A 14115-nucleotide genomic window follows, 5' to 3' on the forward strand; every position below is an offset into this window, starting at 1 on the left:
AATGAACGAATTGCCGGTGGACGGGCAGGGGGGAAGGGAAGATGCAATCAAACAAAACCAATCTCCAGCAAGAAAAGGAAAAAAAAAGTAAAACTGTTGAATTTCATGATTGACTTTGAGAAAACCTTTATCACTTGTGGTGTGCAGAGATCAGCAAACCAAAGAATACTTACTCTAAAGTTCCTTAACTGCCCAGTGTATAAAGAAATATACATAGATTACATATTTTACAGCAGATTTCTCTATTTTCCTCTGTATGTTAGTGCAAGTAACTAAAAATCTAGCCTCTTCAAAATCAGACAAACTTTGTGTCCACATTAAAAAATGAAAGAAAAGCTACCAATCTCCCTCTAAGACTTCTGCAACTGCTTTGGATGCGTCTACGCAGCAGCGTTATTTCAGAATAATGGATGTTATTCTGAAACTAGCCAATTAGCCCGTCATAAGACGGGATATTCAGGTCTCTCCTCTACATCGGTCTGCTCTCCTGAGCCTCCGGTCTCTCGCTCCATCTCTCTCTCTTTCTCCTTCTCCTACTGTCTCCCCCTTTCTCTCTGTTTTCCTCTGCCTCCTGCCTCTCCCTCTTTCTCTTCTTCTCCCCCTCCTGCCTCTCACTTGGGGAAGCGCAGAGCCCAAACGGCCATTTGGGCTTGGCACTCCCCATGCTGCATGGGGAGCACGGAGCCCAAACGGTCACTTGCGCCACTTGGTCCCACGGGGCGGCCTGGTTGAGCGGCACAGAAGTCAGCCGAGTGCCATGGCAGGAGACAAAGGGGGCAGGGTGGTGACGTTCATGGCCAGGGGGCGGGGCCTGGAACTGCTGTCATGCCGCACGTCACCGCCCCGCCCCCTTCACCTCCCGCCATGGCACTCGGCTGACTTCTGCACTGCTCAGCCAGGCCGCTAAAAGGAAGCAAGCAGCCGTTTGGGCCCCGCATTCCCCATGCAGCATAGTCCGCCCAAAGGGAGCAGCCAGCATTTCAACAACAGCGTCACCTAGAGGGAACAGCCAGCATTTCAGGCAACAGCACCCCCCCCCAGAGGGAAGAGCCAGCATTTTGGCATTTCAGACACTGGGCTACTATTTATATCAATAACAATGCGAGCGTCTACACAGCAATTCCATTCTTTCGAAATAATGGACGGCTTATTCCGACTTCTGTAAACCTCATTCCATGAGGAATAATGCCTAGTCTGAAATAGCTATTTTGAAAGTGCGGTTCTTAAGTGCGTAAGTCGGGGACTGCCTGTATACTTCGGTCATCTGAAGAAGTGGGTTCTGCCCAGGAAAACTCATGATACCAGGTATCAGAGGGGTAGCCGTGTTAGTCTGAATCTGCAAAAGCGACGAGGAGTCCTGTGGCACCTTATAGACTAACTGAAGTGTAGGAGCATAAGCTTTCGTGGGCAAAGACCCACTTCGTCAGATGCATGTAGTGGAAATTTCCAGAGGCAGGAATAATCCTCCTTGATTGGATCCACCTGGTCATCTCCAGCCTGATCCTGGCCTGCATATTTATTCCTGCCTCTGGAAATTTCCACTACATGCATCTGACGAAGTGGGTCTTTGCCCACGAAAGCTTATGTTCCTACACTTCAGTTAGTCTATAAGGTGCCACAGGACTCCTCCTCGCTTTTTCATGATACCAGGTACCTGTTTTGTTAGTCTTTAAAGTGCTACTAGACTATTTATTGGCGTTGAAGTTTTTTCCTGTAACAGAGTAACTCCGCAACCCCTCTGAAGCTTTTGATTTCCGAGGGTCTGTTTTCAGTGACCATTCAAATCCGTGGTCAGACGCAGCAGCAGCGACATCGTTCACGTTAGGCGAGAAGAAAGAAAACAATCAGGAGCAAGGGGAGGGAATCCGGGTGCCTATGCTCCCGGTTTTTGGCCGAAGCACATGTTAAACCCTCCTTTCCTTTGTACAAGCTTTGGAAAATGGCGGCGGCGGGGGCGGGGGAGCAGAGAAAGGAGCAGGGAGTGAGGAAGGGAGGCGTGCGTGAGGGCACCTGATTGGCCGTATTTTGCCGCAGATTCCTACTTGAAACGGAGCAGGGCGGCTTTTACGAAGCCACACAATGGCAGCCGCGTTATGGTAAGATTTATCGAAAGGGAAAATATTCCAAAAACAGATAGAAAAGGTGACGTAAAGAGATTCCTAATCTAGCCATCTGCACGCTGAAGGAGAGGCCCACCAGCGTCAGGAGAGGCGGGCTTCCAAAGGAGCCCCCATGCTTCGTGCCAGCGCTTCACCCCGAGTCGCCTAAACCCCCCGCGCCAGTCCCTTTTAGTAAGCGAGCTAGTTTTGCGAGCCTTGCGCCGCCCCGGCAGTCAGAGGCATGGACAGCGAAGAGCGGGGGAGGGGAGACGGTACAAATAACCCGCCCTTTTCCCTCTGCGGTTCTCAATGAGGTCGGACTTCAGGCAATATACGGAGACGATTACCCGGCATCGCCGTGCAGCTGTGACTGAAAAGCTAGCGAGCATGTCTGGCCGTGGCAAGGGAGGTAAAGGTCTCGGGAAAGGAGGCGCTAAGCGCCATAGGAAGGTATTGAGAGATAACATCCAGGGTATTACGAAGCCAGCTATCCGCCGTTTGGCGCGCCGTGGGGGCGTGAAGCGCATTTCGGGTCTCATTTACGAGGAGACTCGGGGAGTGCTGAAGGTTTTCCTGGAGAATGTGATTCGAGATGCTGTTACTTACACCGAGCACGCGAAGCGGAAGACGGTGACTGCTATGGACGTGGTTTATGCATTGAAGCGCCAAGGCCGTACTCTGTACGGATTCGGAGGTTAAGCCTGGCAGTCATTCTTAGGGAAAAGAAAAGAAAAAACTAACCCAAAGGCTCTTTTCAGAGCCACCCACGCTTTCATAAAAAGGAGCTGCTGTTGCTGTAATGGTTTGGGGTCTGGCCAAAGCCTTCGTTACATTAGTAGACGACGGCTGTTCAAATTAGCTCGGGTGCCGGATGGTAGCTAGCTTCTCACACGGAGAAATACTTTGCTTTGCATTCTATACAGCGCATTATCGCTAAGACTTAAGTGAAAACCCAACACTCCTCTCCTCTCCCCCCAAAATAAATCTAAAGGCTTCTCAGTTTTAAGTTTGCGGGAGCGCATCCGGACTGCGGGGTGGAAAGGGGAAAACAACAGTGGGGTGTTTTTGCCCGATAGTAGCGTGTACCTAAGGAAGCGGAAATACAGCTCTTTTCCGTGTAAATGTGGTGGCTCTTAAAAGAGCCTTTGTGTTTTAAATGGTTGCAAGATAAGGGCTTTAAGCTCTTTCCCCTCGGATGCGGCGGGCCAACTGGATGTCTTTAGGCATTATAGTAACTCTCTTAGCGTGAATGGCGCACAGGTTGGTATCTTCAAAGAGACCAACCAGATATGCCTCGCTAGCCTCCTGCAGGGCCATAACAGCCGAGCTCTGGAAGCGCAAGTCGGTCTTGAAGTCCTGGGCGATTTCTCGCACCAGGCGCTGGAAGGGCAGCTTGCGGATCAGCAGCTCGGTAGATTTCTGGTAGCGGCGGATTTCTCGCAGGGCGACGGTACCGGGGCGATACCGATGAGGCTTTTTCACTCCCCCGGTGGCAGGCGCGCTCTTCCGAGCAGCTTTAGTGGCCAGCTGCTTACGGGGGGCTTTGCCACCGGTGGACTTACGGGCGGTCTGCTTGGTCCTGGCCATTCTGCGCGATGGCGGGTCTTAACTCCGAGAACTAGAAAGAAAATGAATCGAGGCGGTTGGTCTGACCGCTCTTTATAGCCAAACTCTGCATCATGATTGGATGAGGAGGAGACGGCAGCTCCCATTGGACTTTTCAAAATTGTTTAAAAAGACCGCCTTCTTCGCCGAAAGCATTGGTTCCAGTAGCTAATAGTCCCGGAAGCGATTAGATTTTTGTGTGTTATTGTCACAGAATTGCCTTTCTCGTAACATACTTTCTGGATCATTATTTGCAGCGCTAACCTTTCCATTTTTCCCAAAACACTTGTTAACTGCTGTGGTTCGTTCGGTTTCTTTCCACTTGGAAAATAATCAACCATTCCAAGATGTAGCCCACTTGGGCTGTAAGTGGAATTTTAAAAAAACAACGAATAATCTAGCAGTACCTTTAAGACTAAGAAAACATGTAGATCGAAAGTGGGTATAACCCACTTCAGATGTACTCAGCAAAACTCATGATTTCATCTACATATTTTGTTTGTCTTTAAGGTGCTGCTAGACTATTTGGGGTTTTTTTTATTTTTTTTTTTAAATTCAAAATACCTTAAATCCTTTCTCCTCCCCACCATTCAGTAAACAGGTGCTCAGTAAAAAAGGGGATGTGTGTTTGAGATCCATTATTCACAGCCGTGAATTTCTGGCTTTAGGGTTCGGTTCAGACCATGAGTTGTCCTGTGTCTGTGCTGTGCCAAGCGGTAGGTCAGTGACTAAAGGGATAAAAAGCAGCTGCAGTGTGTGAGCCCAGTGACTTGGAGTTATTGTGGATAGTTCTCTGAAAACATCCATTTAATGTGCAGCAGCAGTCAAAAAAGCAAATAGACTGTTAGGAATCATTAATAAATGGATTGAGAATAAGACAGAGACTATTTTATTGCCTCTATATAAAACCATGGTATGCCCACATCTTGAATACTGTGTACAGATGTGGTCACTTCATCTCAAAAAAGATATATTGGCATTGGAAAAGATTCAGAAAAGGGCAACAAAAATTATTAGGGGTTTGGAAAGGGTCCCATATGAAGAGAGATTAAAAAGATTTGGACTTTTCAGTTTAGAAAAGAGGAGACTAAGGGAGGACATAATAGAGGTTTATAAAATCATGACTGGTGTGGAAAAAGTGAATAAGGAAAAGGTATTTATTTATTCCCACAATATAAGAACTAGGGATTACCAAATTAAATTTGTAGGCAGAAGGTTTAAAACAAACAAAAGGATGTTTTTCTGCACTCAGCACACAGTCAACCTGTGGAACTCCTTGCCAAATGTTGTGAAGACTAGGATTTCAACAGAGTTCAGAAAAGAGCTAGATAGATTCATGGAGGTTAGGTCCATCAATAGCTATAACTAGGACTGGTAGGAATGGTGTCCCTAGCCTCTGTTTATCTGTTAATGGGTGACGGGAGAGGGATTTCCTGAGGATTACCTACTGTGTTCCCTCCCTCTGGTATTGACAGACAAGATACTGGGCTATATGGACCTTTGGTCTCACCCAGTATGGCCATTCTTACGTTCAGTTCCCCGAATATGAATTTAGTGTCTGCTTGATTGTCATCAACTCATCCTCTCATTCTCTGGGGAAGGGGTCTCCAGGGTCTCTGCCCATGTGGACATAAGGTCATGGGGTCAATGCCTAGGGTGGGACTGGGACTTTCACTGGAGGGTGAAGATTCCCTAGGCTGGCAAGTACGTTGTGTCTGAGAGCTTTTTTTTAATGATAGTGCAGGCAGCACAGAAGGTGATTATTAATAATTCAGATTCATACTAGTGCTACAATCCCATTCCCACTGCCCTTCCAATTGGTACCTCTGCTATAATCTCATCAGGATGGAGAGTGTCTGCATGTCCTGTCTATGTGCAGTGGCCAGCGCTCTTGGGTCAGAGTCTGTGAGTGGAAGCCTGAGTACCAGTACTAACTGCCCACCCTTCCAAGTTTGGGAAAGAGATGGAGCTGAGGCTAGTGTTACCAGATTTGCCCAATGCTCTGGGGTATGCTCATTTATTAGGGTTACTCTTATGGGGCAGGGGAAGATTAATCATTGTATCAGTGCCCTGTTTGTGCTTTCATATGGAGCTGAAATTCCCTGCTGCAATTCCCCCTCCCACTAGAGCTCTCCTGCAGGAACTAGGTTCCTCAGGACAGGGTTTTTCCTACCTTAGCAACACATGGACACTCACACCCACTAACAAAGCACTCCTGAGAGGACTGGGTAATCAACACTCACAAGCTGACCCCTTATATGTCCCTGGACTCAACAGGCTGGGTTTATCAGCAATGCCACACTGCATCCTCATGTGCCTTTGGACTCAGTGGTCTGGATTTAACATCACTTTAATCTGCCATCCTCATATACCGCCCCCCAGGTTCAGCACCTTCCTATCCCCACTTTCACACCACAGTCATTCACTGATAAACCACACAATGAACAAACCCCACAGGATTTTGGGCACTAGAGGGATCTTTAGCTTGGGTACAAGAATAGTTGTTGCAGAGCAAATGGGGAAGCTAAAACAACACCCATTGAGGAAGAATAAGTGAAAGAGAAAGAGGGAGAAGCAATCAGCTTAACAATGAAAGTTATTAAGTTATTTATTTCTGGGTAGTGAATATATATATAGAGAGAGAGAGCGAGAGAGAGCCAAACTCACAAAACAGTTACAATATTAAATATAAATTGAAACTGATTACAAGTGTTAGGCCTAGCTAACCATATAACAGTTTACATAGGGCAGGGTCAGGAGGCTATGCTTAGAGAGAGGTAGTGGAGGTTGGGGGGAAGGGAGAAAAAGAGAGAGAGAGACCTCACCACTTCATGGAACACTGATCAGAGTTCCCAGATGGTGATGGGAACCCGGGGGGTCCAGAGGGCAGGAGACAAGCAGAGCAAAGCCCCCAGCAGAATCAGACTGGTTATGAAGTCTCAGTGGAACTGATGCAGTTTAAATCCAGGTATTAAAACAGTCTCTTGGGCAAGGATAGTTTTTATAGGGATTGGAGAACACTGGATTTATTTATGGGTAAACAGAGGTGAGACAATAGAGACTGATCACACCTGGTTATGGTGATGTTCCTTGAAGGAACTCACAATGCAAGTAGGCAGTTTCAGAATTTTGGATGTCAATAGGATTCATTACTAAAATTGGTCTGATAATGACTAATTTGGTGTGAGCAGGCCTGGGTTAATTAGCATCTGGAGCAGAGACTTCCCATCAGGCAGTGCTTCTCTGCTTTTGGTATCCCATAGTTCAGTATGGTTCCTCCTTTGGAAGAGTGGTTCTCTATTATATATGCTAATAGAGATGTCTCTCTGTTCTAGCTTCAAAACAGATGAGAATGGGGTGTTGCCTTAATTCTATCATCCTTGTTTGGAGGAGTTATGCTACGTCTACACTCCAGGCTTCTTGCGCAAGAATTGCTGTTCTTGCGCAAAAACTTGCGGAGCATATACACTGCACGTTTGTTCTTGCGCAAGTAAATTTACAGTAAAGCGTTGGAACAGAGGGCTTCCTGCGCAAGAGTTATTCCTCTCCCCACGAGGAATAAACCCTCTTGCACAAGAGCTCTTCTGCAAGAAGGCACTGTGACTGGGCAACAGGGGTTTCTTGCGCAAGAAACCCCTATGGATAAAATGGCCATCACAGCTTTCTTGCACAAGAGAGAGTCCATGCTGCCACATCTTTTGCATAAGAGTACATGGCAGTGTGGATGCACGCTTGCACAAGAACTCTTGCGCGAGAAGCCTGCAGTGTAGACATAGCCTGCCTTTTCCTTGCTTTGTCTTTGATTCAAGCAGAAGCCTGGGGGAGGGGGATTGTTTTCCATGAGTATCATGTCCTGGCTCCTCAAGAGTACAGGGCTGACAGGTGGCCATGCGCTGGTTCCCCAAGAACACAGAGCTGGTGGGTAACACCAGTGGTGTGGGGTGGCTGCCCAGCTGCTCCCAGAGTGGGCCCCCATGGAAAATAGCTGCCTGATGTGTTTGCACATAGCGCAGCCACTCAGCAGATGAGCACCCACCATGTGGCCTTGGCTCCCCAATTTCCTACCAAGCACAGAGCCACCAGATTATGTTCAAAATTCAAAGAAGGGAAGTGCAGCTGCACAGCTCTGCTGAGGGGGTGGGCAGGAATCAAATTCTTTGTGCTTGCCTATACAGGCATACACACTACAGGGAACTAAGGGTAGGACCACCAAATTTGATATGCAGCTTTCTCTTAATTTCAACCAAGGTCAGGGTTCGGTCTTGCCTGGAAAATGGGAACTTTCAGGAACAACAGGGAAAGGCAGGGGGCAGTGTGGGGAGGGAAATAAAAAGTAGGGGCACAGATATGAAGGACCTGATACTGAGTAGCCACTGGGGGCAGCTGCATCACAAAGAGGCTATGTCTATACTGGTGGGTCTTGCGCCAGAGTTCCTACGCAAGAACTCTTGCACAAGAACACGTCCACACGGCCATGTGCTTTTGCACAAGACCATCCATGACAGTATGGACGCTCTTATACAAGAAAGCTCTGATGGCCATTTTAGTCATAGGGCTTTCTTGCGCAAGAAACCCCTGCCGTGTGTCTACACTGCCCTCTTGCGCAAGAGGGCTTACACTTGTTAGAAAAGAGCGTAGCTCTTGTGCAAGAAGACCTCTCTTCCCACGCTTTACTGTAAGTCTTGCGCAAGAGCAGGTGGGCTGTGTGGATGCTCTGCGGGTTCTTGCGCAAGAACCTGCCAGTGTAGATATAGCCAGAGAGTGACCAGCAGGGTGGGGACTCAACTATCTTGCCTGCCACCAGACTGTGTGAGTCGCCCACCTGCCTTAAATCCAAAACTTGCCCCCACCTCCATGGGGAGGGCAGTACAGCTGCTGGAAGGGGGCCACGCTCCTGCAACAACCTGCAAACCATAAGGGGGAGCCACTGGAGACCATGGGTAGTCAGAGCCCAGCCCCCCCCAGACAGTCTGCAGGCTGGGGGAGGGGGCATTGAAGTCTGGGGGTAGCCAATGGTGCCTGGCTAATCCCCTGGAGTGTCCTCCCCAACAGTCCACAGGATGGAAGGAGCTGGTTGGAGGTGGATAGCCCCCAAAGCACTATCCCTCCCCCCAAGACCAGCTGCAAGATGGGGGAGGGAGCTGGAGGCCAGGGCCAAGGTGCAGAGAGCTTCACCAACAGGCTACATGATGGAGGAAGGGGTAATATCCCAAGCAAGCCCCCTCTTCCCCTGAGCAGTTATAGGCCTGAGGGTGCAGACAGGCTGGAACAGCAGCCAGCCAGGACCCACCTGCAGAGTCCCAACCAGCCCTCACCCAACAAGCACACATACCTGGACTACCCCCCACATCCCATCCCCAGGAGGAGCTCCTGGCCAGGGAATGCTACCACAGCCCCATGGGTGCAGCTCCTGCTAGAGCAGTACCACAGTCATCAACATAAAAGACACTAGTAACCCCCCCATACACCTCCTAGCTCTCTGTACTGAGACCTCCACTTCCCCCTGCCTTGAGCTCCCCCACCCACACTTCCCAATCCTCTATCCTATCCTCCCCCTCCTTACCTTACCCCCTTACACTCCAGTCTTCATTTTCCAAAACCACAAAAATTAAAATAAAGCATGTACATTTTTATTTAGTCTCTGCCCCTCCCCCCCATTACTTCAGTTAAAATCCTGACCAACGCCAGATACATAATAAATACTTCTCTACATCCACCTTCTCACCGGTGGGTGAACTTTATCCAATGTCTCATCTGCTCGTTTTTTTCTGGAATAGCGTCCCGGCTATAAAACAGCAATACCAAAAGCTGAACCTCTCAAAGAATCATAACAGTATTATAATAGCACCTAAAAAAAGTTATCATCGGCAACAGTGAATTCAGTCGAAGTTAAGTCACAAGGATTAAAGAAAAAACGATGATGACTAGAACCAATGCTTTCGGCGAAGAAGGCGGTCTTTTTAAACAATTTTGAAAAGTCCAATGGGAGCTGCCGTCTCCTCCTCATCCAATCATGATGCAGAGTTTGGCTATAAAGAGCGGTCAGACCAACCGCCTCGATTCATTTTCTTTCTAGTTGTCGGAGTTAAGACCCGCCATCGCGCAGAATGGCCAGGACCAAGCAGACCGCCCGTAAGTCCACCGGTGGCAAAGCCCCCCGTAAGCAGCTGGCCACTAAAGCTGCTCGGAAGAGCGCGCCTGCCACTGGGGGAGTGAAAAAGCCTCATCGGTATCGCCCCGGTACCGTCGCCCTGCGAGAAATCCGCCGCTACCAGAAATCTACCGAGCTGCTGATCCGCAAGCTGCCTTTCCAGCGCCTGGTGCGAGAAATCGCCCAGGACTTCAAGACCGACTTGCGCTTCCAGAGCTCGGCTGTTATGGCCCTGCAGGAGGCTAGCGAGGCATATCTGGTTGGTCTCTTTGAAGATACCAACTTGTGCGCTATTCACGCTAAGAGAGTTACTATAATGCCTAAAGACATCCAGTTGGCCCGACGCATCCGAGGGGAAAGAGCTTAAAGCCCTTATCTTGCAACCATTTAAAACACAAAGGCTCTTTTAAGAGCCACCACATTTACACGGAAAAGAGCTGTATTTCCGCTTCCTTAGGTACACGCTACTATCGGGCAAAAAAACACCCCACTGTTGTTTTCCCCTTTCCACCCCGCAGTCCGGATGCGCTCCCGCAAACTTAAAAACTGAGAAGCCTTTAGAAATGCGCTTTTATTTTGGGGGGAGAGGAGAGGAGTGTTGGGTTTTCACTTAAGTCTTAGCGATAATGCGCTGTATAGAATGCAAAGCAAAGTATTTCTCCGTGTGAGAAGCTACCATCCGGCACCCGAGCTAACTTGAACAGCCGTCGTCTACTAATGTAACGAAGGCTTTGGCCAGACCCCAAACCATTACAGCAACAGCAGCTCCTTTTTATGAAAGCGTGGGTGGCTCTGAAAAGAGCCTTTGGGTTAGTTTTTTCTTTTCTTTTCCCTAAGAATGACTGCCAGGCTTAGCCTCCGAATCCGTACAGAGTACGGCCTTGGCGCTTCAATGCATAAACCACGTCCATAGCAGTCACCGTCTTCCGCTTCGCGTGCTCGGTGTAAGTAACAGCATCTCGAATCACGTTCTCCAGGAAAACCTTCAGCACTCCCCGAGTCTCCTCGTAAATGAGACCCGAAATGCGCTTCACGCCCCCACGGCGCGCCAAACGGCGGATAGCTGGCTTCGTAATACCCTGGATGTTATCTCTCAATACCTTCCTATGGCGCTTAGCGCCTCCTTTCCCGAGACCTTTACCTCCCTTGCCACGGCCAGACATGCTCGCTAGCTTTTCAGTCACAGCTGCGTGGCGATGCCGGGTAATCGTCTCCGTATATTGCCTGAAGTCCGACCTCATTGAGAACCGCAGAGGGAAAAGGGCGGGTTATTTGTACCGTCTCCCCTCCCCCGCTCTTCGCTGTCCATGCCTCTGACTGCCGGGGCGGCGCAAGGCTCGCAAAACTAGCTTGCTTACTAAAAGGGACTGGCGCGGGGGGTTTAGGCGACTCGGGGTGAAGCGCTGGCACGAAGCATGGGGGCTCCTTTGGAAGCCCGCCTCTCCTGACGCTGGTGGGCCTCTCCTTCAGCGTGCAGATGGCTAGATTAGGAATCTCTTTACGTCACTTTTTCTATCTGTTTTTGGAATATTTTCCCTTTCGATAAATCTTACGATAACGCGGCTGCCATTGTGTGGCTTCGTAAAAGCCGCCCTGCTCCGTTTCAAGTAGGAATCTGCGGCAAAATACGGCCAATCAGGTTCCCTCACGCACGCCTCCCTTCCTCACTCCCTGCTCCTTTCTCTGCTCCCCCGCCCCCGCCGCCGCCATTTTCCAAAGCTTGTACAAAGGAAAGGAGGGTTTAACGTGTGCTTCGGCCAAAAACCGGGAGGATGGGCACTCGGATTCCCTCCCCTTGCTCCTGATTGTTTTCTTTCTTCTCGCCTAACGTGAACGATGTCGCTGCTGCGTCTGACCACGGATTTGAATGGTCACTGAAAACAGACCCTCAGAAATCAAAAGCTTCAGAGGGGTTGCGGAGTTACTCTGTAACAGGAAAAAACTTCAACGCCAATAAATAGTCTAGTAGCACTTTAAAGACTAACAAAACACGTGCCTGGTATCATGAGTTTTCCTGGGCAGAACCCACTTCTTCAGATGACCGAAGTATACTAAAAAAACAGACTCCTCTCCTATTTCACAAAGGGTACATCTACACTGTACACTTATTTCGGAATAAGTTACTCCGGAAGGAATACTCCAAAATAGTTTATTTTACAATAGCATGTCTACACTATGGGTGTGTCTAGACTACCTAGTTTTGTCGACAAAAGTGGACTTTTGTCGACAAAACTATACCAGCGTCTACACTACCGCTGAGTTCTTTCGACATAACGTCGACAGAACTCAGCAGTTTTGTTGACGCTGGTATACCTCATTTTACGAGGCATAACACCTTCTGTTGACAGAACTCTGTCGACAGAAGGTGTTATTGCCTGTAACGTTGTGTCCAGACTACGGAGTTCTGTCGACAAAGCAGCTTGTTTTGTCGACAGAACTCAATGTGTCTGGACGCTCTTTGTCGACGGAAGTTTTGTCGACAGTATCTGTCGACAAAACTTCCGTTGACAAAACGCGATAGTCTAGACGTACCCTATGGGAAAGCTTCGAAGATAGTCCTGAGGATGCTACCTTGATTTAGAGCCCCAGGAACCACTAGGGTGTAATGACTTTGAATGGCCCTGGGGAGGAGCTAGTTCAAAATAGCAGTAGAGGTGGGTCCACACTACAGCTATTTCAAAATAGCTATTTCAGAATAGGCATTATTCCTCATGGAATGAGGTTTACAGAAGTCAGAATAAGCCGTCCATTATTTCGAAAGAACGGAATTGCTGTGTAGACGCTCGCATTATTTCAGAATAACATCCATTATTCCAAAATAATGCTGCTGCATAGACGCATCCAAAGCAGTTGCAGAAGTCTTAGAGGGAGATTGGTAGCTTTTCTTTTAGCTTGTAATATGGACACTAAGTTAGTGATTTTGAAGAGGCTAGATTACGTGCACTAACATACAGAGGAAAATAGAGAAGTCTGCTGTAAAATATGTAATCTATGTATATTTCTTCATACACGGGGCAGTTAAGGAACTTTATAGTAAGTTTTTTTTGGTTTGCTGATCTCTGCAGACCACAAGTGATAAAGGTTTTCTCAAAGTCAGTCATGAAATTCAACACTGTTTTACTTTTCTTTTTCCTTTCCTTTTTTTTGCTGGAGATTGGTTTTGTTTGTTTGGATTTCCCCCACTTTTCCAATTCATCACTATTGGCAGGAATGAGCTGAGGATTGGGGGTGGGAGTCTGGGTAGGAAATATAGTGCAGGAGCAGACTGGGGATGGGGTGGGGTCTGGGCAGGAGGTAGGGTGCAGGAAGAAAGTGGGGATGAAAAGTCTAGGTGGGAAGGAGGTATAGGAGGAGGGCATGGGGGTCTGTGCAGGAGGGGGATTCAGGAAAGGGCTGGCGGGGGAATACAGTGACTGGGTGATGGGGATGCTTACCTGCCACAGCTTCCCAGGGATGCACATGGCTCCATGTCCCTACCGCCTCAGTTCCTCCCCCCACCTTGTTCCTTTTGGCTATGGGTCATGGCCAATCAGAGTAGCAGGCAAAATGGCTCCAGGCAGTGCTTTGCTGTGCTGCCATTTCCCCAGCCAGGATGAGAGGGAGAAAGAGCTCATCCCTCCACCCCTAAGCTATGACCCCTAAGCTATGTCTACACTCTCTGCTTCTTGCGTGTGTAATATGCAAATGAGGCTGTGTGGAATATTGCCGAGCCTCATTTGCATACCTAATGAGCCACCATTTTTTTCAGAAGAGGCTCTTGGGCAAGAAAGAGCATCTACACTGCCCTTTTTTGCGCAAGAAAAACCCTCTTGCGCAACGCCATTACACCTATTACTTGACAGGAAGAACGGCATTGTGCAAGATGGTTTTTCTTGCAGAAGAAGGGGCAGTGTAGACACTCCTTCTTGCGCAAGAGCCTCTTCTGAAAAAAATGGTGGCTCATTATGTATGCAAATTAGGTTCAGCAATATTCCACGCGTAACCTAATTTGCATATGACTTGCGCAAGAAGCCGTGAGTATAGACATAGCCCTAGAGTGGAGAGTCAGCACTCCTGGAGGGGGGCTGCAGAGCTGGAGCACCAGCTCTTTGATACTGTGGTGGGGGGAGGGCATAGATTAATTGGATCTTGCCCCCACATCATATGTTCCCCACTCCTGTTCTAAGCACGTTGAACACAACATGAGAGAGAAGTCTGGGATCCATGATTTCGCAAAGCAGATGTTGAAGTTCACAAGTGGTACAAAAGTAGTCCGGAAGC

The 14115-nt window shown here is 48.5% G+C and overlaps 4 protein-coding genes across 4 annotated transcripts; 2 read left to right on the forward strand and 2 right to left on the reverse strand.

Moving 5' to 3' along the window:
- Positions 1-2085: 2085 nt before the first annotated feature.
- LOC142830361 (histone H4) lies at positions 2086-2823 on the forward strand. Its single transcript, XM_075934695.2, has one exon. The coding sequence runs from the start codon at positions 2409-2411 to the stop codon at positions 2796-2798; it is 390 nt and encodes a 129-aa protein (XP_075790810.2). The 5' UTR covers positions 2086-2408; the 3' UTR covers positions 2799-2823.
- Positions 2824-3232: 409 nt separating this feature from the next.
- Positions 3233-3737, reverse strand: LOC102446055 (histone H3). The gene has a single exon (XM_014574983.3). The coding sequence runs from the start codon at positions 3684-3686 to the stop codon at positions 3276-3278; it is 411 nt and encodes a 136-aa protein (XP_014430469.2). The 5' UTR covers positions 3687-3737; the 3' UTR covers positions 3233-3275.
- Positions 3738-9763: 6026 nt separating this feature from the next.
- On the forward strand, positions 9764-10271 carry LOC102447677 (histone H3). The gene has a single exon (XM_075934702.2). It carries the CDS (start codon positions 9812-9814, stop codon positions 10220-10222), a length of 411 nt encoding a protein of 136 aa, XP_075790817.1. The 5' UTR covers positions 9764-9811; the 3' UTR covers positions 10223-10271.
- Positions 10272-10641: 370 nt separating this feature from the next.
- Positions 10642-11058, reverse strand: LOC142830363 (histone H4). The gene has a single exon (XM_075934708.2). The coding sequence runs from the start codon at positions 11016-11018 to the stop codon at positions 10707-10709; it is 312 nt and encodes a 103-aa protein (XP_075790823.2). The 5' UTR covers positions 11019-11058; the 3' UTR covers positions 10642-10706.
- Between the last annotated feature and the right edge of the window lie 3057 nt (positions 11059-14115).

This window comes from Pelodiscus sinensis, chromosome 1 (assembly GCF_052426305.1).
Source record: "Pelodiscus sinensis isolate ZL-2025 chromosome 1, ASM5242630v1, whole genome shotgun sequence".
In the NCBI taxonomy this organism is placed as follows: domain Eukaryota; kingdom Metazoa; phylum Chordata; order Testudines; family Trionychidae; genus Pelodiscus; species Pelodiscus sinensis.

Coding starts and splice junctions, on each gene's coding strand:
- LOC142830361 (XM_075934695.2), top strand. CDS start 2,409: ATGAGGTCGGACTTCAGGCAATATACGGAGACGATTACCCGGCATCGC.
- LOC102446055 (XM_014574983.3), bottom strand. CDS start 3,686: ATGGCCAGGACCAAGCAGACCGCCCGTAAGTCCACCGGTGGCAAAGCC.
- LOC102447677 (XM_075934702.2), top strand. CDS start 9,812: ATGGCCAGGACCAAGCAGACCGCCCGTAAGTCCACCGGTGGCAAAGCC.
- LOC142830363 (XM_075934708.2), bottom strand. CDS start 11,018: ATGTCTGGCCGTGGCAAGGGAGGTAAAGGTCTCGGGAAAGGAGGCGCT.